Genomic DNA, 25,622 nt, shown 5'->3' with positions numbered 1-25,622 from the left:
TACAGCCCTCTTTGAAACCAATTTGTCCCAATGCTCCTCAGTTCCCCTCTTTGCAGATTCTACGAATCCATGCCAGCACACCAGAGATCAACCTTCAGCTGAAGGGCAGCTGACTTGCAAGACTTTCCTGCACTTGTGAGACACTGCAGTGCAGTCTGGCACAGAAGGCTCCTGCTTTTGGAAAAACACTAGCTAGATCCTCCTAAATGTAAGGGAGCATGCTTATATCAGCTTTCTGTTGCTTTGGGAGCTATTCTCCAATAGCAAGAAGCTCAGAATCAAGCCAGTCACAGGACAGCTGTTAATGGCCATTTTCTTCAGCCCTCAACTTTGTCCAGTAGTCAAGAAATAATCAACTTTTCGTACAGGAAAACCGTACTGTGAACACAGATGTGTTTGTCACCTTCTGTGTTCTATGATAGTCTCATAATATTCAATCTATACAGCTTTATCAACTGCACATACAATGATTTCTTCACCATCTGGGGTGAAATGAAATAATTGTGAGAGAACATAAACAATAACACACAACAGTTTAGGACAGCAACAAACCAAGGCTACAGGACTGTTAAGCTAATTCAAGAGGTGTTAGCCCAAGCAGCCTTCTTTTCCAGAAGCCTTGCAGGACTCCTGGTGAATTTAAAGGTTTTTGTCATCTTTTCAGATGCAGCATCAGTCCACAACATGGCAGGCTGCGTATTACCTTACAATTAGCATCAGTCCTAAAGTAGCCTTTTCCAGATGCTTCTCCTAATAGCACATGCTCTTGTCCATGTCAAGCAGTTAGAGCTATAACATGCAAAATAAATATTGCAAATTAACTAATGTCCTTGTGCTTTTACTACATTATGCCATCAGAACCCATCTCAGTCCAGCTGCAATCCTTAAGTGGCCATTTCTTTCTTTCTACTCTTTCAGAGGGAGGTACTAGCAAGATTAACCTTCCCACTACATGCAGACATTTGTCTTAAAACATTACTAAAGTCTTCCTTTTTTCTTCCAGTACTACTGCTACGTGTTTTCATTCAGGCAGTTATTTTACATCTAACATCTGCCTCCCTGGCCGCTCTGGCGTTAACCATAGCCATTAGTCTCCTACAGTGTCACTATCACCTTCCTTACAGGATTACCCAGGTTTCATCAACTTGGAATATCCTCACAGGGTTATCCATCACATAACGGATTAAAAATCCACAGAGCAAGTGGGCATCCAGCCACTCGAAGGACACGGTCTAACAGAGAAACTGGAATTCAACACCCTTGGGGTTTTTATCATCATCCTTCTCTCTCCCCACCCAGAGCAGACACCACCAGCTGGATACAGAACACAGTACAAGCAATCACACCCGTCAAAATAAAAAGTCCAATTAGAAATAGGCTGGAAAGGAGTTACTCTGCCTCACCACATCAGACCACACAATATGGCAACAGCAGGACTCCTCAAGAAATAGGCTGGGCAGAGCTTGGGGCATGTCAAAGACGTGTCCTTACAGTGGTGGCAATGAACTCTGCATTCCTAAGTGAGCCAGACCTTATTAACTCATCTTTTGCCCTCACTCTGAACTCACATCAGTTATTATCTTCCCTTCCTTCCCAACTTCAGGCTCACCAAAATGCTGGTGAGTCTGGCTGTGACCCTGGAAGAAGGAAACTGTAATTTCCAAGTCCTAAAATAGCCCATGAATCAGTTCTTTCCAACTCAGTTTCCAGAACACACTTTTGTTGTGCCACATGTTTCTGACCCCTCGCTGGTAAATTTAACACCAATTGCCACATCTGCCTTTTTTTTAAAGGAGGCATGTGGTGCCCTCTCCTGGAGGGAACCAGCCCGGGAATCAAAGCCACTCCTGCCCCAGCCTCCAAGAAGTATTTGACACCTTCCCTATCACTCTCCGCCTGCTGCTGCCCTCAGGCTTCACCTCCCGTGGTTCACAGCAAGGGAGGAAAAGCATCAGACTACTTCCCCCTGAGCATAGTCCATGGAGTGAGAAATCAGCAGGAGAATGATGCAGAGGGTGTAATGCCTGGAAAAGCTTTTCTCAAAGTCTTTTGGAACTCTGAATGTCTCTCGGAGAACATCCTGCACCTCAAATTTTTAATCAACTGCTGTTTTGTAGATGTGATGGCTCAATATGCACTGCAGACCACTCATGCTGTGGGGGGTAGGAGGTATTTTGCTGTCTTTTTATCTTTTTCTAGGGTACCCGGATTTAAGAGGGTCCCATAAATAACAACTAAGAAGCTCCAAATGTGCAGGCAATGACACAGTAAGCTGGTCTTACAAAGGGTTTGATCCACACTGAGCCAGATAGAGGAAAAAGTTATGCCAGAGTAACCCACTGGGTCCCAGCTCACTGCTCAGCTAAAGAGCCCATCAGTGTCACCCACTCCCCTTGGCCTGCCTTTAAACTGCTCCTGTATCTGCAGGTTGCTGCTCTCCTCTATATGCATTGTTAGATCAATATTCTCTCTCTAGATTTGCTGGAGTTCCTGGTGGGTGTGCGTGGGGGGGGGGGGGTGTGTGTGTGGAGAAACAGCATGGAAGTGTGTGGGAAGGGGATGGGCGTTGACCTTTCTTGGATTTTTTTGTTTCTTTACCTTTTCGCTACACTTTCTGATGGTAGATGTGAGCTCACTCACTACCATATCCACACACTTCAGACTTGGCTCCTTCAACTTCTGCACCTGCTTTTTCACTATGGCTTCAAAAGCGAGGTCAGGCGTGAAGAGACCCGTTCTGCATGGCAGGGGAAGGGTGGGAGGAAGCAACGAGGAAGAAGAAAGCAAAGCAGAGAAAGAGCAGGAAGGAGGAAGAAAGAAGGAAGGAAGAGGGAGAAGAGAGAAAACACAAGGCAAAATGAGAAGTGAGATTTTGGTTCATTCCATTAGCTTACTGAACCAGGTGAGCATTGCTATGGGGCCTGTGCACTGCCAAGTATCAGGAGAGTCTACAGGCAAATGGAAGTGCCAAAGGGGGAATGAGATAGGAGCAGCTGGGCCAGTGAAATGGTGAGCTGTCAAGAGCAAGATGAATGAATGGAGCCCCCAGGGATCAAGTGATCATTTCATGAAGGAAAGTTTCTTTGGATTTCAAGACAAAACTTCTTGCCAGTGAGCCACTGCCTCTTTTCCTAGAGGTTCACCATTTCTCTTTATCTCATTTCCCTTTCCTTCCCACCTTAGTTATATCCCCTTCCAAGTTTTCCTTATTCCAGCTGCAGGAAGCCTGAACAGGACCCAGGCTAAGACCTGCAGAGGTCTGTCACTTGCATCTTGTTTTGGCAGAACTGAACTGATGTCTCTTAGTTTCAAGGACTTGGGCAAACCACTCCACTTACAGAACGTATTTCATCTCACCCACCTTCCCTGCAACATCAGCTTCCTCAGTAAGAATAGATGTACCCAGTACTTAGGAAAATGCAAATGTGCTACAAGGACATCCACAGCTATACAAAGCATCCATTATACCTGCAGCATCAGACCAAACACAGGCCTGCTGTGATTTATAAGGAACTACTAATTTCCACTGACACTTTGTGGTCTGTGTTCTCAATGGTTCCACTCAGGAAGAACAGAAAGTCCAGAGAAACTAAAGTTACTAAATAATAGCCAAAATCAATCCAATTCAAGACTACTGCATCCAAAAAAGTTTTCAGCACTTCTTTTAACACTTCAGAGCTTCTACTGGATGGTCTTTGTTACACAACCTGAGTTACTTGTCTTACCATAGGCCATTACTACTTTGCCAATGCTTTCAGGGAATAACATCCCCTTGGCATGGGAAGGGGATATTACTTTTCTAAAGCTGAAGTTTACAACCACACCTGGAGTGCCTGCAGCTAACACCAAATTCTGGGATGGCTATAAATAATCACCCCTTCATGTAAATCAGATATTTACTTCTTCACCTCATTTTTCACATCTCTGTGGGTAACACCTGCAAGTCCCCAAGCAACACCAGTATTAAAACACTCTTCAACACATACTAGGGCAAGTACAACCACTCTGCCTTTTAAGCATCAAAGTGCTGGAATCCGTTACAGGATTTGGATTCACCCAAGGGTTTCTCTCCAGGTGCTAACAATGCCCCTTCTGAGCAAAACAAGAGCATTTCCAGAGTTCCGTTCACATCCTCTGACCCAGCAGAGGCTTCCTACTAATCCAGCTACCCAGCTAAGATCAAATTATGATGTTTCCCCCACCAGACTTCAGAGGAAGTCTGATTTTTTTAAAAAAACTTAGTCCCTTACAATACCTGAATACCACCTGAATGACAGTATTTTGTTTCTTCATATACAAAATTGTAACCATGGCTACCAGAGCACACAAAGAACAACTAGAACTGGAGTCAACCATGAACACCTTAGTAGGATCCAAGCTGAAATGGGATCCTTTATTCCTGAATCTGTGACATTTCCCCTCCATCCATGTGGTCTCCTCTCCTCCCGTATTTCCCACTCTGTTGTACCCACCACCTGATCACTTGAGGAACTGTTGTCTTCAGAACAGAGGGTTTTTTCTAAAATTGTCAGTAAAAAGAGGAATGAAAAAGAAACAATGAAGTAAGAAATAGGAAGTGAAGGAAAGGATGCAATGAGAAACAATCAATGGGCAGTTTTGAATAGCAACTGATGAAGAATAAATCAAAAGAAGCTTCAGAGGGCATGAGAAAGGGGGGCCCTTCTGATCCAGTTAGCAAGTGACTCTGGATACTTGGCAGCCCGAGGGCCTGTGCTTACCTGTCAACAGGCTCTAATGGCAATTTTCTGGGTGCTTCCCACAGTCACACACCCCAAAAGAGGACAGCAGGACAGAAAAAGGAAGCTCCTCCAGCACTCTAGAAACCTGAGCAACCTCTCACTGCATCCACTTTGCTCTCCCAGTCTGTCCTGGGGGGCAAAGCATGTGTCTGCACACCTGAGCCGTTCTGCAGAGGCTCTTGGCCCTAAGGATCAGGCACTTGTGCAAAGGATGGCAAGTGTCACCACTTGGGCACTTGTCCCCACCCTTGCTGAGAGAGGGTCAGACTCTGTGGAAACCTCCTGCAGTGCCCATTTACCTGCACCTGAATAGCCAGTGGTGATTGCAGTCTCCAGTGCTCACCTAATCCTAACTGAGGTGCCTTTCCACCAGCACCCAGCCCTGCCTGAAGCAGCAAGTCATGGCTGAGAAGAATAGCATGAGTCATCTTACCTTGCTTTCTTTCAACCCCAGCCTCAAAAACAAAAGCTGCCACATCCAAAGGGCAGAATCAAGGAAGGTTCCCACCCCTGACCACAAAAAATACCAGTACGGATCCCAAAGGGCAAAGCCTGATGCCCTCTCTCTTGAGAGAGCAGACGGACCCCAAAGGCTGATGAAAATTTCTAACTTGCTTCTTCTCAGCCATGTGCTGCTATTCCAGATCAGGATATGGACCAAACCAGCCAGAAACCAAGCCAAACACCACAGGAACTTTTTCTTCAGATACAACCCACAACTGTAAGTGCTGTAGCTCTAAATTTTAGCCCCACAAATCCCCCAAGGGCAACCCTGGGATTAATCCTCTCATTTCTACAAGAACAGAGGGCACAAAATTTAAATCCCAGTCTCTGGCTTGGACAATAAACCCAGATAATAAATTTAAAGAAAAATGTAGCCCATAAAGAAATACCCTTGGTTTTCAAAGGAACCAGGAGTCATACTACAAGGCGGTGGCCATGACATCTCCAGCATGCCTCAGCTCTAAAAGATGCAGGGAGCAGGACCACAGAACACATCCTACACTGCTTCCTTTCTGTTTGGCTTGTTGGCTGGATCGCTCCAGGCTGGCTCTGCTCAGGTCTAGTCATGCTGAGGAGGTGGTGAAAACACCAAGTGTGGCTGCAGGCAAGTCCCTGCTCAGGTCACGATGCTGCGCCGCAGCCAGCGAGCAGGTGGAAGGTGCCAACTCCATGCTGCCTCTGGTTACCTTCTTGGTGCACTGTCTAACAGTATTGATTAACTCCGAAATGACCATGTCCACGCATTTCAGGCAAGGTTCTTTAATCTTCTTCACCTGCTTTTTCACAATGGTCTCAAAGGCCATGTCAGGTGTGAAGAGACCGGTTCTAAACACCCAGGGTGGGGACAAGACAAGGCAGGAAGGGGAGAAGGGGCAAGGAGAATGTCACAGCGTTACACAAACATCTTGGAGCAGGCACCGCCATCACCAAAACCCAGGACACTTGGGCTGGGAAGTGTCACATCCCCTGGACAAGCCCTGAATGAAGTTCATTAAAAACGAGGGATGCTTGGCACTTACAAGGAAGGAGGTGCTGAGGGTAAAATGGATCTTAGCTAGACAGCCATAGCTAGGTCACCATTTTACCTCAGCCTAAGGGTGGCAGGGGCTGACCCTCCACAGTGTATTTGATCTCAGAGTTGTGCAGATGAGGCCTGCCCTGGAAGATTTTCTTAATGGTTGGGACACTGACACATCTGATAACAAGTTCAGCTGGTGACTGACCAAGAGAAAGGAATGAAAATAAATCTAGGTCAGTGTTTGTTCACATCCCATGCGTGCAGAAGGGCTCCAAGAGGCACCTTCCCAAGGGCAGCACAACTCAGGGTCTCAGGGCTAAATTTTATGACAGATCACCTTCACACTGAATAGAACACAAACCTGTTTGCTAACTGTGTGGGGCCAGTGGGACCCTGGTGATGGGTACACCAGTGCTCCCTCAGATCTCTAGGGGAGGAGGGGCTCTGTACCAACACTTGTTTTGAACAACTAACTGCTGGTTAGTGTGAAAATCAACGTTTTAATTTTAACTAGACAAAGGAGTAGTATGGAGTTGCATCCATATGTACAGGCCCAAGAAGGACAGAAAACATATCAAGTCACCCAGGCTTTTACCTTTTAGGTTTCTGTGACTCCCATATGGGAAAAGAAAGCAAACTCACTTGACTGATTGTCCCTATTCCCAGATTCAAGCAGAGGTTATCCCTCCCTTTGGATGACCTACCGTACCTCTGAAGTCTTCAACTCCATCTAGAAGGTCTAGAAGTATTTACAAGGCTTTTCAGCCAGAGCTCTGCCTAGTGTGTGATACGTGCCTGATACCGTGGATGTTCTTGATGGCGTAGCTGATCTCCCGCCGCAGCTCCTTCTCATCAAACTCCATCTGCACCAGGAGAGAATTCCATCAGAAACTTTCTGACACTGATTTGCACAGCAGGACACAGCAGCAGACTTTGCAGAGAAGAGCTGCCATGCCAGCACTACCATGTGACACATGAGATATTAGCTCAAGTGCTGGATACAGAGTCCAGCCACACAACTGCTGTGGCCAAAGCAGGACACCCTGAACACACACAAACAACTAAGGGCCTCCATTTACAGATGGCCCAGATGCTCTTAAGGAACTTCTTTGAGATAATGTACCAGGACTGAAGTGTTAGATGGCTTTCTAAAGCAAATTGGTTTGCCTCACAATATTTAGCATGAGATCTTGGCAGCTGATTTTTCAGTGGACACCACAAATGGATAAAACATTTTGTGTGAACTGTAAATCTAACACAGAGAAGGCTATTTATTTTACTAGAAAGGCCTCATCTTATTCAAATGTGAAAAAGAAAAGCTGAATGCAAAAAATACTGAAGCACAAAGATCTCGCTTTCAAGTTCGTTCCAATTGACATTAAAAAGATTTTCAGTACCCCTCCTGATCAGGTTAGTGTACTTCACCATCCAAGAAAACTGTCTTACAATAAGAATCCTCTTCCACTGTTAAGAGGGGAGCACAGTTTCTACATTGTTCCCACCTCCAGACCATTGATAGGGGACAGACAAAAGTAATCCCAGGTATACCTACAATTCTTTTTCCTTCTTCTTATCTATGAGTCCAGCTTTAGATCTAGTCTGAAGCTCAGGATCAAGGAAAGATGAGTTTCAGCACCATTCCTTCTATATGAAATTTAGTTATAGTAGCTTTGATATAATGTATCTATGAGGGCATTCAGTCATTGATTTACCATTGTTTGTGTTAAAGTATCTTTCACACTCAATTTAGCATTTAGGAACCAAACCCAAACAATACTGTCATTTAGCTCAGAGAAAGTTAAGTTCTGTCACAAGAAACAGGGACAGAGGGAAAAGTCAGCACTATGGGGAAGTCCCAAAAAAAGGAGACAAACAAGTGAAAAAAAATTATTAAAGGGAAAACCATGAAACAAAGTAGCTGAAAAGTCTGCTGATGAAAGAGAGAAGAGGAGTAAGGAGACAGACAGAAGTAGTAACATACAACAGGAAACAAAAAGTCTATCTCAGCAGCACTGGGAAGCAGTACCTTCACCAGTTCAAAGGGGAAACGCTCATGGAAGATGCGGTTGATCCGAGCTCCACCCGACAGCTCATAGGTGTCAATTTGGTCCCCAGAGCCTTCAATGCGTTTCTCAAAGTCCACAGCAAACTGCTGGACCATCCTGAAAGAAAAACAAGAGCATGAAGTAGAATTCACTGCTGAGCATCCTTTCCAGGGAGGGACACTGAGGCCACTTACTGAAGCAGAGCTTTGGTCTTGCGAGCAGGGTCATCAGGACGAAAGTTCTTGTACTCCTCCACCTCCTTCTCAATGGAGAGGAGCTGGCTCTGGAGCTTGTTCCGCAGCCCTGGCAGCGTGTCACGGATGTGGTTGGTCAGTTGCTGCACAAGAAGAAGGTTAAAGATGACAAACCTCTAGGTTGTTACTGGGAAGAGTTTGCTGCCTCCACACTACAAAAAAGATGGAAGATCCTCTCTGTGCTCAGTTGTTCTGTGTGGTCCTAATAAAATGTCTGTCCCAGGACAAATACCAGTTATGAACTGAAAGCATCCCTCCCTCTTCCTGGCTCCTGCCTATTGCCCCTCTCTACTCTTGACCTTCAGTTTACCTTCTAGTCTGGTGCAAAACTCTCCTCCATGCAAACCCAAAAATAAACTCACATACAAGTAGTAGCATTTGCTTTTTACACAAGGGTAAAGGCTATTCTGCCTTCAGATTAACACACCATTGACACCAAATGTGGAGGTAAAACCTTTTTTCAAAAAAAAAAAGGGTGAAAAGCAAGGTGGAAGGAAATAAACCACTTATGAGGCTCTAATAAGAGGATTTCCACAAAGCACAGCTTTGTGGGAAACTCCAGTTTAAAGATGAATATTTGAATAAGGAGAAATAGGAAAGAGACTCTCTTCGCTTCAGAGGGTATTTCAAGGGAGCAGAGAGGGAAGCAACAATAAATTGCAACTGTATGAAAAACAGAGATAAGACAGCCTCAATAGATGGCAAATGACTATCAGTATCACATAAATACTGCTAGGTACAGAGATCATTAGAATTTAGAAGGTATCCTTTACCTTAGCCAGAAAGACCTTGCATCCTAATAGTGTATATAAACAATAACAACAAATCAACTACTTAATTTGAAAGTGAAAGGATAAATCAGTGCTCTGCCTTTGGTGTGCAAGCTCCATTATTTGTCTCAGTGTGTTTCACAACCAGTGACACCATGGGCAGCAATTCTTGACTGTGGACAGTACCTGGTTCAGTACTTTCTGCAGGAAGGGGGTTCCCATGCGATCAGCCATGTGTCTGTAGGCTGGGTGGGACAGAAAAAACTTTCTCTCTGCAGCCAGAGCTGCTTGAATGTCCTTCTTGCCATCTATGTCCTTCTGACTTCTGTTGACTACCCCAATGTAACCTGTGAGAGTGGGGTTAGAGATCAGATGGTTACAAGGATGTAAATAAAACTCAGATTTGAGATGGAAGTTACTCAGCTAGCAGCATTACAAAAGGGGGATTCTAGCGGTAACACATTATTAGGGGCAAGTGGAAGAGTTTAAAATTAGAATTTCCTTGAAATGGCCCAGGTTCTGATATTTTGGTATGCAGGACAAAAAGGAATATGGAACTGAGAATTAGCTTATTTATTACTGTTCCCCTAACACAAAACACACTGCAGTCTCATTTATTTCAGACTCTCCTTTTATGAGTCCTTTGCACATGTACTTTTGCCATGGCCACAGGAAATACCACAGCACAGAATTATTTAATCTCTTTACTATGGCAGCAAGGGGAGTGTTTCAGACATCTTTCACAGCATGCCTTAATGAAAGGAGGGAAGAGATAGTAAAAATAAGAGCATAAGTCTGTGTTTATGCTAGTACTACATATCAAAGTATAAATACCTAAAAAGTTCCAGTTAACAGCATGACTGAGACCTGTTCCCCAACTTTTCTCACTTCTAGGTTGGAACAGAGATGGCTTGACCACAAGTTGTAAGAGATGGTATAGGAAGGGGATGCACTGAAGAAGAGGATGAGGCCAGGACACCTCACAAAGGGAAAACAGAGGAAGGAGATCATGGACAAAGCATGAGGAAACATACCCCTACGAAGGGGAAGCAATTTGTTTTCTAATACATCTCGTGCATCAGTTCCTTCATCCATAAGATCCAGCTTGGTGATGACCCCAATGGTGCGCTGGCCTATAGAAAACAAACCACAAACATACTTGATCAGCAAATGACTAATGTATTACTTTCCTCTGTTCACAAAGTTTACAGATTGCCCAACTTAGCTAACCAAGGGCTCTTAAAGTCACACATTACAGCTCCCATCATGTACAAGAGGCCACAAGAGCAAAACAGACAAAAATCAAGATCAGTTGTCAGCTGCATCCTGCTGAAAGCACAAGCTATGCAACACCAGAAAATTATTTTAGTGTGTATTTTCCTAGTTCTTTCTAGGCCAAATGCAAATGATTAAAGGAGAGGAAATCCTTCAACTCTTCAGAAATGGGGCTTAGACAAATGAAGAAAAGTAGAGTAACAAAATTTCTACTAAAGCAACTGTTAACACTCACTGATACCTCTCAGAAGTGTGTTTGTTGGTGAAGATAGACAACAAGACAAGGCAACAGACATGAGCCACAGCTACTGGGCCCATCACAACCAAAGGAAAATCACGCCACTGTCCAGTAACTCCAGAATAAATTAGGAGACATTTACCTTGAGGGTCCACCTCCTTTGCAATCTTCAGGGCGTCAGAATTGGCCAAATCAGAGTTGGCTGGGGATACTGCCAAGATGAGGCAGTTCTCTTTGGTGACAAACTGCATGAGCATGTCTCGGATCTGGAACTCGATGTCAGGGGGCTGATCCCCTACAGGGACCTTTGTCATACCGGGCAGATCCACCAAGGTCAGGTTCAGGACTAGACACAGGACACAAGAGGTAGCACAAGAGGTCGTTAAGGAAGGAATGCCCTGGTCTTTAAGTACCACCTGTAGGTTAAAGTGACTCGAATGTATCACAGGGATAAGAGATAGATACAAAAGCACACAAAACTTTCTATTCTCTTCTTGTTAAGGGTCAGTAAGAACTAGTTGCAGGTTGTTTCTACTGTGATTGTCAATGATCTCATCATCCTTCCCTTTCAAACACTTGTTTTCACCCTGATCAGGAAAACTGTGCCCTCAAAGTCCTTCCACATAGGCTACACTGAACAGGAAGGGATGACAGTACTCTGCTTTCAGCTCACAATGGACTGCAGAGCCTTGTAGAAGAGTTGGTCCCTCTGCACTAGGACTCACCATGGGGAGAGTAGACTCGGAGATTGATGGGCACAGGGGAAATCCCTTTGTTGGAGCCAGTAACACGATCTGTTTCAGCCTCAATTTCCAAACGGACCTCCTCAAAATCAGTGAATTTCTTTCCTTTGCAGTGTAGGAACTCGCCATATTCTATTTAAATAGAAGCAGAGTCAGAAACAGTCACCAAAATCAGAGAAACACTCAGAAGTGTGATGAAAGCATCACATCCTGAAGCACAACAAAACAACGCACAACTGAAGGGATGTAGTCTGGCAAGGGCCTTTCCTAACAGAGTTTACAGGTTGGAACAGTAGTTACTGAAGTCACATTTATGTGGTCAACATCTGAGATAATTCTACTGAGCCCAACATCTTCACGCCCTTAATTCACTATATTTTCAGCAGGGTTGTCTGGCTTTTAGGTCTTACCCACTCATGAGAGTCACAACTGCATAGGCAAAGGAAAATTATTATTTGTGTGCATGGAGCCTTGACTAATAAATTAAAACAAACAAACAAACAAAATTAAGAAGCATTTTGCTCCTGAACTTAATGCATTAGATGCTAAACAGGCAAAAAGGCTGCAGGTCATTTTTTCCTCGGGAAAATTCTTATTTATTTTCTCCAGTGATCAAATAAGACCTTCCTAAGACAGCAATCCAGCTGGACATACAGAGGAAGGGAGATCACATACCTGTGCTGGCATTTACCAGCTGAAGGACCAGTGGGCGCCTGGTTACGATGCCAGATCCACGTGGCAGAAAGTCCCTGAAAATGAAACAGAAAGTTTTGGATGAGTGAGTGATTGTTTCCTTCCCTTTTCACAGCTTTTCTGTTTCTATAAGTGTACATGGATTCTAAGAGGGAGTCCCAGCTACAAGCACAAAAAAGTTTAAGGCACAACAAAAGTTTAAACACAAAGTGCTTCTCCTTGAGAAAGGCAAGAGCTTGTTCTGAAATAGTTTATACTAATCATGTCTGTGATAGTACAGCTCCTTCAGCTGTAGTTCTGTGTTAACTAACAAGCCCATTTAATACAGCTGTCTGTACTTTGGAAAGAAAATAATCTTTCATCTTTAAGAAAAGAGAAGTTGACACAGAGCCAAAGAACTAGCGTGCCTCCTTTTGGCAAAAACAATTCCACAAATTCACTCACACCCTGCACTTGGGACTTGAGAAGACACCACATTGTCCCAGTGTGCAAACACCACGTGATACAACTGAGAAAACAACCAAGAGCCAAAGGCTTGCCTCTACACAGGGTCTCTCCTGGCTATAACTACTCAAGACATCAGTATTGCCAAGGCAAAAGCAGAAGTTTCTTTCTGTATTTATAAGAATCCTGAATTTTCGTGTACTTCAAGTAATTTCAAGGGAAAGCAGCCTTACACTAACATTCTCCAAATGCTGACTTAGCAGCCACATCCCACCAGTTCTCCTTTGCTTCTCCTTTTTCTCTAATCCAAAGCTAGGCAAGCTCACTGCATCTGCTGATGACCTTGCTAATTTGTGGCCTGGTCTTCTAGTACTTGGCTATTGATGTGGCTCTTCAAGAGCCACTGAGCAGTTCTGAAAATATCATTAATTGCTTCCTTGCCTACTGGGAGAAACATCACTTCAAAATGTGTTTCTTACAGCATGAACTTAGTTTTCTCTGTTAAAAGAAGCCCTGCCCACACTGGCAGGGTTCTGGCAGACAATCCTCCTTTCCTTCATAAATGTGGCAAGGAATAATTTTGCTGATTCAGGAGTAACCATTGACTCTGCTGAGTGAGAAATCCAGGGCTCTTCACTTTGAGGTCTTCCTCTTACTCCTGCATGAACTTAAACTTAAGACTGTCAAAGTCCATGAAGATGAGAAATGAGCTTGTTTCAACATACCAGACAAGGCCTTCAGCAGCTGTCTCAGCTCCTGGTTTGGCCACTCATTTCCTGTGTAACCCTATGCAAGTTATTCTGCTTCTCTGTATTTCCATTTTCTCAGCTATAAAAGTAATTCCCCATCTGTGGGAATACCAGAATAACTTGTTAATATCAAAAACTGGAGACTAGGTTCAAGTGAAATGAGTGTAAGGAGGCACTGTACATCTTCTAACACCTCAAATAAAAATATCACCTGTTAATTACTAAGTCAGGAGTAATGGAACTTTTGGTACAACTTTACCAGTTAAAATTTGACTGAAATCCATTCTCATTATTTTACACTTTCCAAAAGTACAAACAGTTAACTGGGGATTGCCTTTCATTTGATTATCAAATAAGAGAGCTCTAGTTTTTCCATTCCAGTGGGATTAACCCTGGAATCTTTGAGACACTGCATCACACTAACAGTTTTCTGCTATCTCAGCTCCATTTCTATAGATGTCTGTGGTCAATATGTGGAAAAGACCTATCCTTGTATCAGTTAGCATAACAAATCCATTTGAGCTCCACTGAATGATTTTGAACTTATACGTGAGAAAAATGAAACCTATTACTATAGATTCCCTTTCCAGCACACCAAGACAGTCCTCTAGTTATTGGTTTCCAACTTGCAGTATCAAATCCTGCTTTACTGTAAAAAAAGGATCACTTGCATTTATAAGCATTAAATCAATAGGAAGCAAGATCCTATTCATGCTGCACTGTTTTCCTACATCTTTCTGCTTTGGTTAAAATCCTGATTTCTCTGCTGTCCTGATCACAGCTACTAAGAAAAATAATCTCAAGACAAAGATAGAAAACCTCATCATAGCTACTAAGAAAAAAAATATCAAGACAGAGAGACACAGAAAACTTATGACACTGGGTTCCAGCACTAGTTTCAAATGATCCAATTTATTTGTTAACTCAAGCAGCTCCCAGGCTATTCCAAGGAAAAACCACCAAGTCCTCTAGAAGACAAGACAACAAATCCATAAGCCAGATACTTTCACCTAAACCAACAATCTTTAGTGCTGCTCTAGTTCTGAGTGAAAACACATGCAAATCTGATCCCTAATATCAGAAAATGAATGTGTATTTCTTACCCACAAACTACTGGGAGGTATATGCAGCTCAACTTTCAAATCTTCCATACTCCTGACACCTATTAGGAGTTACAGCCAAAAGGCTTTATTTAGAAAAACCTACAACTGATGCAGTATCATCCCGTTGCATCTACGTTATTTCCTATTCTTCATTTTCTTTCTTTCTACACTCTGTTGGAAAAACCCCTTCCTCCTCCTGCCCCAGCTAAGCCTTTCAAATAATAGAAATTAAAAGTCAGGACGAGTAAGTTTCTTGGAGAGCTGGCTGAACGCAGAGGAGCAGGAGTGGAGAGCCCTGCCTGCCCTCTTGCAGGGGGCACAAACTGCTGCTGCAAATAAACTACAACCACAGAGCACGTGTGGCACAGACAACACAGCCAGCACAGTCTGAGTTCACTTCAGAGCCTGAAAGAAGAGCTACACACACACACAGCTATTGCTCCAGAAAGAGCAGCCCGAAGTGATGACACCGAGTTGGAATCAGGAAGAGAACACACCAGGTGAAAACCACCATGTGCCAGGTGACCTAGGCAAGCAAGAGCAGAGGGGCTGAACTGGCTTATTCAATTCCAGCAGGGGAGATGTGAAAGAGCAAGGCTGAGGGAGGAAAAAGAAAGATGGAATAAGTCTTCAGAGATAAAATGTTATCAAGAGCGCTGAGACAAGGCAGCCTCCAGCATGACACCAGAGCCTCATTACATACATCACTACACATGACTGTGCCTGAATTATGTTACTCAAGTTGAGGGCACCAACCCCCTGATTTCCTCTTTCACTTTTTATCTTAAGAATTGGAAAGTCTTCTTTTCTGTTGCTTTGTTTGTAACACACAAATGCAGGACAACATTTGATTTCCTGTGCTTTAAAGCAGGAATACAACACTGCACCACTCCTCCAGGCTAGGCTCCATCTAGAAAATAAACAAAGTAGCAGTTAAAACAGACAGAGCTGTATTCAGGGAATATAAATACTTAATTTGCTTCTAGCTTTCTTAGCTGTTGACTCAAAATTCTGAATCAAGATATTGAGGTAACAGTTCTAGCAATACAATTCGAAGCATTCTACCAAGATTGGAAAACTAGATTCATATAACTACACTTCCCAAAACATCACTTATTGGAAGACTTACTTCTATGTATTTCATACTCATATTAACAACAAGCAGAGAGAGAATATTGAGGTAGGTAAATTCTTGGTCTGACCAGAGATAGGTCTCCTCTTCTAAACCAAGGCAACAAAAAGAACCAAAGATGCAAATCTTGGCAGGTGTCAGGCTGAAAGAGTTCAGGCAGGGAAGTGACCTGAAAAGGCATTTATTGTATTTTGCATTGCTCAGTTCTGAAGTGATTACACATGTTCTTGACTAGCTACCTCAGAGCAAGCACAATCACAGCATCCCTTCCAGTCTTATTACTATTTTCATATGCAGAGCTGCATGAGAGTGCAGATTTGGGCTGAAAGCTGCATTTGTAATGCAGCAAAAAAAACAAACGTTGAAGGGAAAGGAACCAATCTAGCAGTTACTGTAGAGCAACACTGAAACAAAATCCAAACATCCTGAAAATACATTAAAGCAATCTTGATGTCATGCAATAATACATTTATAATCAGGGCAGGGGGAATTGGGGTTTCCTTAATTGTTTTGTTGGTTTGAAGTTTTTAACTAAAGCCAGACACTATATACAAAAAGCCTTTATGCATTAGGCAACTTAGAATTCTACAAAACAAAAAGGTTATTAGTAGCTATTCATGACCAAAAAAACACCTCTGCTCTATAAACAAGTTTTAGAATTCAATTAATGACTTGCACAGTACAGAGGATTAGAAGTTAAAAGTATCATCAACCAAAGACACTTCATCCAGACTATTAGTAAAACAAAGGAGACTGACAAACTGCATGTGTAAATCAACATATATTGTATGGAAAGGGAAGCAAAGACATATGCAATCAAAAAAAGTAGGACACATACCCATATGGAAAGCTTGTGATCACCTGAAGAGACACATGCTGAAACTTTCAGACATGTTTCTTGTGTTTATGCACTATTGTTACACTGAAGAAAATGTGACTGTCCATTCAAAAATACTTAGATGATCTAGTTCCCTGCAGTAGGGGCACATTTGTGTCCATATATACACAGTTTGCTCAGACCAAAAAATACTTGTTTACTCCTTTGGTCAAACACTTGATCTGATGTTTTCCTGTTCAATGAGATACTGACACCTCTGGAGGAAGAGCAAGACTTGGAGCATCTCAGTGACTGTTAGGGGCACGTCGTGCCTGGTCCACCAGCTTTGATGGAATAAATGCTCTCAAATCCTGATAAGTGATTGCCTGAACCAGTCTATCCCTTCGTGCTTTACAGAAGTGTCAGCTCACTGCTTTAGGTTTGTGCTCTAAGGCTTAGAGATTCCTGTAACATTTACAGCGCTGTTTCATTCCAGCAATCTGGTATTTGCAAACCTCTCTTTGACCCTGTAGCCATGATATCAGAAGTGATAACCACAACTTCCTAACAGGGAAAAGCAAAAATGTTATCCCCACACATCAGCTCAGGCTGCAACTGCTTCTCCATACATTATCTTCCACTACAAACATGAGCATAATTTATTCCCTCTTTCCACCGAATTCAAGTTTTGCACCTTCTCCATCCACTGGTAATCTGTATTTCTGAACGGAATTTAAGTCAAAGCTTTTTCATGTATGATTACTGTCTGCACTGAAGCTGCAGCAGAACTCCTCAGCTTTCAAAACCAGAACAGAGCCCACCATACCATCTCTTGTTTCACGTGGAACACAGACTGAATGCTTGCTTCCCCTGTCTCTGGAGGGGAAAAAAAAGAAAGTTTTTCTTCTCTCAGAAAGCTGTTTGTAGAGGGCTCTGAAATACAAATCTAGGCCTAGTCTACACAAACCAACACAGCATCATTGCAATCAGTTTTTTGCCAGACCTTTGAGATTCTTAAATTAGAGAAGCTAAAGCCTCAATTAACAAGCCAAAATAGCAGTCTATGAAGACATAAAAGTAGCTGCAAAGAACAGAAGGGAACACCAGCATATGATAATTTAATTTCAATTTCATTTCTTATTAAGCATCTATAGAAAAATAGAGTATTAAGGGATTCAATTAATCCCCAGTTTGGATTATATTAGTTTCAGAAAATTAAAGTTCACACAGCCACCATAATTGCACATGTCTGTTTGTATTTTAATTTGAGTATTTGTAACTTCCTGTGTTCTGATGGTGCTCGGGGACAGCAATTCAATCAGAAATGCACTGCACAAAGCACTATGCCAATATACCACAAGAAATACAGTTCTGTCCCTATGGATTCTACTGTCTGGTTACACAGTTCAGACCTGCTCCTGCTTAAGCTTCAAACCATTTTCATCTGTCAAGGCTTATAATTGATCATTCATCATTCTCACACATCCAGATCAAGAGTTCCTCCCTAGCTCAGCCTAGCACAGTGCTTTTCAAGAATCCCAAGCCAATCTAGGGGTACTGGTACCTTTGACATATGATTCTTTTGATCATTGTACCCATCAACAATGCTCACATCTTCATAAAAACTGCATTCTGTGGACAGCTTATACATTTCTCTGAACAGCTCTTCACCTCACAGCATTTGTATTTTCAAACAAGTTCTTACTTCAGCACATCAAAATGAATCCTTAACACACAGCCTGATACCTATGGGGCATTAACCACACACTAAAAATATTTACTATTAATCATCTTGACTCCTAAAACAAACATCTCAGAAACAGTAGGAGCTTTGTCCTTTTTGGTCACTGGCTCCTGGTGCTCCTTCACAACAGGCATCACGTAGTTCTACTACAAGGAAGAAGGATGTAGGACTGTCCTTGGAGCACCTTCCTGGTCTGATCCTTTAAGCAACATGCAAGTACATTTGCAAACAACTCCATAACTCAGGTGTGGGGCAAAAAAAAAAGCCAGACAGGCCAAGAGGAACAGCAAGCATTAAAAACAGGTGCATTATGACCAAAAACATCCACCAACCTGCTATTCTGTTTTCCTCTGCCCTAAGCTTTCATATTCCTTTCATACTTCATCATGTGAACTTGGACACCAGTCATACAGACTCATATAAAAGCCTTATTCCTAGTTAAGCCATGTTTTCTTCCATTAAGGTTAGAACCTTTAGATAACTTTAAGCCAGAGGATGTGCATTGTTTATCAGCCAATCTCCACAGCACAAGCATGCCTAGTCCTGACCCACAGTGAACAAGAGCAATTCCATAAGCAATTCAGTATAATGTAACTTCTTAGGATGCAATTGGTACAGGACACACAATGGAAACATATAGAAATAAAGATCTATTGTAAGTACACCATTTTACAGTATAGTGGCCATATTATTGTGCACAATGATTCATTATTCAAGAAAACAATTGTGAAAAATAAAGACAGACAATAGTTCATGAGTGTCATCATAATATACATGTTAGGAGAAATAAAAAAATTAAAGAGAAGGCTTCCCACTGCCTTGTACCTAGAGTTCCTATTTACAATAGTGCAGAGGGAGGTTAACACTATTGTGCTGGCTTGGAACACCTACAATTGCTTTGTTAAATACTTCTGACCCTCAAACAGCCTCTCCAACACCTGGCCACTTCTCCCCAGTACAGCTCCCCAAGTTAGTAAGCAAAAGGACCAAACCTCAAGCCCCTCAAGTGTGGGAGTTGGCAGAGCTTTAAGGTGAGTTCCCAGAGACCCTCCCAGAAAATTCACAGGTGCTGCCCAAGCAGGACAAAACACAAGTGTCAGTATAAGCTGGACACATATACAACATAATACTGGGTAATTTGTAAACACGAGTCAGAGAGGGCAGAGAATGGAGTAGAAAGTAACTTCTGAAGTTGGCACCTTCTCCCAGTCCGTCTCAAGTTGCTCTATTCCTTTGTGCAGAATTGCACCTGACACCAGCACAGGGCCCAGCAAATGAGGGATCTACCCAAGGTTTTGTGCAGACTGAGGCACTGAGCTCTTCAAACATGAAGGGACAGTAACTATGCTAATTCACTGTAATAAGTAAGTGCAGCAATAGTAGTATTACATGTTCACACCACATCCTGCTCCACACCTAACCTGATTCTCACCACAGGAATCACCACTGCTGTGTTTCCTGCACCTTTTTTACCAGGATATGCCATGTTCTGGAGCTCTCCTGTATCTTTTTCTCACGCTGCGCTCTCACTTCATTCAAATAAGAAAAATACAGTGTATTTATAGAGTTAACATATAAACTCAATAAAAACACATAAGAAACCTACATTTATTGCAAAACACAAAATTTTAAAAAAACACAGTGACCACACACCACAGGCTCTGCTGAAAAGACAAGAAACCTTTCAGGAGACTGCCCCCTCCAAGAGAATCCACCTCCATAGAAAGCTGCATGCCTGGCTGTTTGAAAGCCTACACAGTGAATTTGGCAAATCAAATTCAGTTCCTCGTGGACAGGCATAATGGTGAGGTTTGTTGCACTGACATTTGGGGTAAATGATCTGCCATTGAGGGACAGAAGTTGAATTTCAAGCTTCCACCTCAGCCATTTTATCATCAGCTTGTCTCCTCACCCTGGGACACAACACAATTAGTGGCCCCCAATTTACATATACAGAGGTGACAGTGTCCAGTACTGTTGTCTGGGTCATTTTTGGTAGTGCTCAGATATTTCCTACAAGAGAGGAAAAAGAGTTTTGTTACTGGAAGGCACTGCCATATTCATGTGCTCTCATGTCTCTAGGAGCACCCACATGCCTTGAACATCAGAAGTGTTAATCAAAAATGTGTTTTTCCCACTCAGAACGTGCTTGTTGAGCCAAGTGTGGGCTGAGGGGGCTCAGACAATGAGAGGGAACACCCTGGGGCAATGTTCTCTCACATCACTGGTACTTCAACTGCAGTGGCTGTGTTCAGACTTCTGCCTGCAGCACCTTCCTTAACACTACTAAAGCCAGAAGAAAAGCACACAGCAATTTTTACATGAATGCTCACTTCCAAACAGCTCTCTCCTCCACCCCTCCCCGAGCACACTAAATTCTGCTTTCTGGCTTATCTCTCACTGCACAGACTGGTTTCCAGGAGCCATCCATAGCAGTTGGTGCCTTTCCCATCCACTCTTTCCACATCTCCTTTCTCTGCATCTCAGCCTCTCTGCTGTACATGCCTCTATGCAGGTTGCTGGAAGCAGCACGGTAAGTTTTGCTATTGTTTATTTTCATTTGAATCCTTTGGGCTGATTTTTCTGTTTCACACTCCACTAGCTTCAGGGTACATCAAAATCTGGAAGACAGCTGCGTGCATCATGCCAAGTCATGGCTGTGCTGGAGCTGCTGTGCACCACTTAAATCAGATGCACAACTACAGAGCCCTCATGGCTGCCCTGCTTCCACAGGGCAAGACACTTCCAAGGAAGTCACAGGCATTTTTACACTTCTAGTCAATGGCCTGGGGGCCTGCCAGCATGCAGGCTAAACTGGCATAGCCAGGAGTCTGCCCCAGGCATTTCTGCTGCTGTGTGTCTACAGTAATTCCAAAGAAGCCAGCACACCCCAGTTTTATGCTTGGTAGACCTTACAGCAGAATCTGGCCTGACTTTCAAGGTCTATATATGTATTTTTAGATGACCTGAAAGTAAAGCAGAGATATCGCTGCATTCTTCTGATGCACCCCTGCAAATCCATAACCAGGATTATCCCATCCAATTGACTTAGTGGTTGTACTACAAAGCATAAAGCAAGAAATTCTGCTAGAAGCTGCCTTTCCCTAACTCAGTTTACATAACAGGGAATATAGAAAGTCCCTATGTACAGTAAGGGGAAACAGAAGCTGAGCAAACAGAATTTCTCCCCATTAGAGATAGTAACACAGCTCCCGTCCTACATTTGTAGGAAACAAGGGAGTTCCTTGGGAAAAGGTTCAAACACACACAGGCATTACCCTTTCCATCCACTTTCCATGGTCTGCCCTCTTTCTATCTAGAAATACAAGCTCTCCCTCTCAGTCAGTGCTAGAGCCTGGATAGGTAAGTACCTTTAGGGCTGAGAGCCTGAAATACAGAGGTGCTGGTTAACTCCTTCAGAAAGACCAGCACTGGGATCTTGCTCAAGGGCACCAGACCCTTTTGAAGAGACTCAGTTCTACAGACCACTAAGAATATATAAGGTTCAGTAAAAACTCTTCTTATTTGAACCTGTTTGAGGTTCGTATTCATCCTTTGACTCCTTCTGTGGTTTCATGAGGTTACCTTTTGGAAAAAAGGTCTCAAAATCATCACCCCCAGTCACAGCACTTCAAGCACTGGGACTTTCTGGGAGCAGTACAACAAACTGGACTTAAAATAATTTCATCAGAAAGAATCACTTGAAGACTGTCTGAAAGATCTCATCTTCCTCCAGACCTTGTAGACACCACAAATAGTTTTCAGCTCTTGCCTAAAAGATGTGGTGAGGTACAAGCCCAGCTCATTCCCTCAGCTGAGGAGACTGAGTGCATCTGCCTGCACTGTAATGCAGCCCTCCTTTGGGGCTATGAGTAACCAAGGTAAAACTTTGTTTTTAAGTGCTATGGAGGGCTGTGATCCTGGGAATCCCACAATGGGAGCAGACTGGAGCCACGTGCTTCTCTCCCTAATTGTGATCACTGGCTGATAGATAATCCCTTCATGGGCTGCTGCTCTACAATTACTGTGCAGCAACCAATCCAATCTGAGAGCCAGAACCAGGCCCAGGGGGTAATTCCCCTCCTACTTCTCTAAAACATGGGAAATCTACTGTTTCCATAGAAACAAATCAGTTTGATGTCCACACAGCTCCTGCATCCCTCACTGGTGGGCATCAGCCCCAAGCTGCTGAGGTTTTAAGCAAGTGTCTACAGTTACAGGTCAAGAGCTTGGAGAAGAAACAAGAGGCACTCACAGCATACAAAGCCAACCATCTCATCCAAAATGTCATTTGCTTCAGTTCATCTCTGCTGTGAGACAATTTATCAGGAATATTCTTCCTCTCCTCCATTTTGAGGGTTATCTGTCAGCTCCCTCCCTGTTATCTTCCTGCAGATGGGTTAGTCCAGAATACGTGAGGACGTAGAACACAGATGGGAAATCAAAACAGAACACTCCAGCACCTCACACGTGCACTTGTGAACCAATTTGCTCGGTGTGGCTGCAGGTAAAAAAACTGAAAAGGCATTTTCTTGTCTGGAGCTCTGCGTTTTACTGTGGAGAATTATTCAGAGTGGTACAGCCTACAGTGCACTGCCTGATCTCAAAAAGTCACTGCCCGTTATAGCAAATGCCGCATTGACTCCAGGCTGCAGAGCTGGGGAAGCAGGGGCTGGAGAGAGGGGAAGATTGCAGTACTGCTGCTGTGCAGCTTCCTCTAGGATTTCCTGAGTAATAGAAAATGAAGTCCTGGATTTTGTTTGCTGCCTTGGGATATTCACAGTAAAGAATAATACAGCAGTGATTTTGCATAACAGTATCAGGAACTCAAGAGAATAAGCAGCCTGGCATATCCTGAATGGATGCTATAGTAAGGATTACACATTTGTGGAAAACGCAGTTTTGATTTCAAGAATTACAATCTCAGGAGAAAAGAAAAAAGGCTGGTTTTACTCATGTGAAAAAAAAAAAAAGTAACACCTGAAATATTGCACTGCATGATGTATTCTCCACCCCAGAAACTGCAAACCAGACCTTTATGCCCGTCTTGCTTAATTTTCACCATCACATCACAAAAGCAAGTTTTCCTTTTGCTACTTCAAAAGCGTACATACTCTAGCAAAAATCTCCCTGTAACTTCCAGACAGTCCCCAAGAAGGCAATACCAGGCAGCAGCAACACCCCAAAGCATCAAATTAGTTCAGTCCCTGTGACAGTAGTGATTTTTAAGGCCAGAAAGGTAAACCCATGACCCAGCATCTTTGCCTCTTTTTCAAGCTGCACTCATCTGTCATAACACTGCAGCAACACTGCTCTGTTTTGGCACAAATAAATCTACCAACAACCCCTGGCTCTGCTGTAACAGAAGGCTGTAGCCTTGAAAAACATGACCTGTTCACCACCTGCAACTTGAGCTGTGAGAAAACAAAAGGACAAGCTGTACATTAAGACTCTGGGACAGGAATGGCTGATGGGAAAGCACAGCCACAATAACACCCTAGGATTAAGGGATGCTAAGACTGATGAGCAGCAGGCTGACCTTGCTATTTCCCACCACCAGTGTCTTAATCTCTGGAGCCAGGCTGCAGCTGAGTCCAGACTAAAGGCTGCCCAGCAGTAGGGGCTCTCCTGTGTTCAGTGACACCATTATACTGCACAGCAGTAACTAATATTCACACTACTCATCGCATGGAGGCTCTGGATAAAAAAGGGGGTTATCCTCCTTTTTGTCCTCCTCTCCTTCAGAGGAGGAAACCAGGCACAATGACAAATTCAAAGATATCAAATACTTGTGGCTAAGTATAATCTTAGAAATTTTTGTCAAAACTTCACCTCTGGAGTCCTGGTATTTGCTGCAAGACCCAAGAGAAGAACAAATGTAGCTGGAGGCACATTTCATCACTGCACTGTGACACTTCCTCCACTCCCAGACACAACTGTGTGCTAGAAAAGGAGATAGGCTGCCCAGAGCCTGAATTCCTTAAAGGGTACAGACAACTGAAAGAGTTCATTGGGAAAGGCAAAGTCAATCTGATAAGCCACAAACATAAACCCAAACGGAAGCTGCATGATGAGCTGTTAGTTGCCACACACTGGTGGTGGCTTATAAAGCTGAATGCATGTACCCCAAAAGCTTATCTCGGGTCAGCGCTAAGAGGCAGAGTGTGTTGTGGATGGGGAGATAGCCTGCTTCCCTTCCAACAGGCCAGGCAGGAAGGACAGAATTCCATGGGGTAACAGAGTTATGCTGCACTCAGGCATCCTGACCAAACTGCCCACAGTGCACAGCTGTCCTGCAGAGGGAATGTAAAATGCCAATTCTCTGCTCTGCCTGGAGAAGTATGCAGGAACAGAGCCAGGCTCCTTGCTATGCACTGCACCTCTGCAGCTCCAGATATAATTAGGATCAACCTGGGCTGGGAACATGGTGCAGAGGCACTGCCTTTTAAAGCCCTTGAAGAAGACCCAGCAGACTGATTGCAAACACCTCCAGTGAAGAGCAAAGTCAGAAGAACTAAACTCTACTTATAAAACTACACAAGACACCTCCATTTCACACTATAGCAGAACCAAAACTGGATCAACAGACCCAGAAGAGATGAGCTTCTGACCTCCTGTCTGGTTCCAATGTCCAGTGGAACAGCACTTCTCATGTCACAAGGCACATTTTGCTCTAATCAGACTTGGGCAGTGACCATGGGAGGTGACAAAAAAGGCTGGGTTTAAATTCAACAACACAGCAAAAGAAGATCAAAACAGGTGTTTCCTTATCAGTGAGCATTCTGATAGCAAAATAGTGGGACAGTGACTTGAACAGATCACAGTCTTACAGCCTTCCATTCCTTTCTCTATTTTACACAACTAAAGGGTTTAACTAAATTTCTCTTGCTAGTATCGCCACTCCAATACAGTAATTTTTAAGACATCTGCTTTTGCCTCTCCAGGTGTCCAATGTGAGTTCAACTTTTTCCAAGCAGAAGCTGGCAAAATATCAAGTGCCAATGCAGTAACTCACTTATTCTTTTGCAGTAAACATTCTTAAAATATCATTTCTTTAATAATCTATACAAATTCGTTCAGGAAATTGTTCTCTTTCTCCACAGTGAGTTTGGGGTGCCTGGTAGTTTGCAGGCCTGAGAAAACAAACATCTTGTAGGCATAAGCAGAGTAATTCTTAGGAATGAATCAAAGTAGCACATCCCAGAGGGCAGAAGTTTATTGCTGGGATCTCTGCTGAGAGCTGCATGTTGTAGAAGAGGTGACCTGAGTTTCAGAGCTGGAGCTGCAGCATCAGCTCTGCAGTGTGACACATGTCATGCACCAATCCCTGAGG

General features: G+C 43.3%; 1 protein-coding gene across 13 annotated transcripts in view; it reads right to left on the bottom strand.

The window, feature by feature from the left end:
• The window catches only part of DNM1 (dynamin 1), a 65,367-nt gene that overhangs the window by 29,652 nt on the left and 10,093 nt on the right, over window positions 1-25,622 (bottom strand). For 9 of the 13 annotated variants that reach the window (XM_062505480.1, XM_062505477.1, XM_062505482.1 and 6 more), the window contains exons 2-10: window positions 12,283-12,356; window positions 11,590-11,739; window positions 11,007-11,210; window positions 10,386-10,484; window positions 9,538-9,698; window positions 8,522-8,664; window positions 8,309-8,444; window positions 7,078-7,145; window positions 5,951-6,089 (exon numbers count right to left, since the gene is read on the bottom strand). In XM_062505480.1, the coding sequence (XP_062361464.1) occupies window positions 5,951-6,089; window positions 7,078-7,145; window positions 8,309-8,444; window positions 8,522-8,664; window positions 9,538-9,698; window positions 10,386-10,484; window positions 11,007-11,210; window positions 11,590-11,739; window positions 12,283-12,356 (1,174 nt within the window). Of the gene's footprint in view, window positions 1-2,598; window positions 2,738-5,950; window positions 6,090-7,077; window positions 7,146-8,308; window positions 8,445-8,521; window positions 8,665-9,537; window positions 9,699-10,385; window positions 10,485-11,006; window positions 11,211-11,589; window positions 11,740-12,282; window positions 12,357-25,622 lie in introns of all 13 variants that reach the window. The other 4 variants (XM_062505483.1, XM_062505485.1, XM_062505481.1 and 1 more) reach the window with 1 other exon arrangement.

The sequence above is a fragment of the Cinclus cinclus genome, chromosome 19 (assembly GCF_963662255.1).
Source record: "Cinclus cinclus chromosome 19, bCinCin1.1, whole genome shotgun sequence".
NCBI lineage: Eukaryota > Metazoa > Chordata > Aves > Passeriformes > Cinclidae > Cinclus > Cinclus cinclus.
The sequence above is the reverse complement of the archived record's forward strand: the minus strand, read 5'-3'. Positions and strand labels throughout refer to the sequence as shown.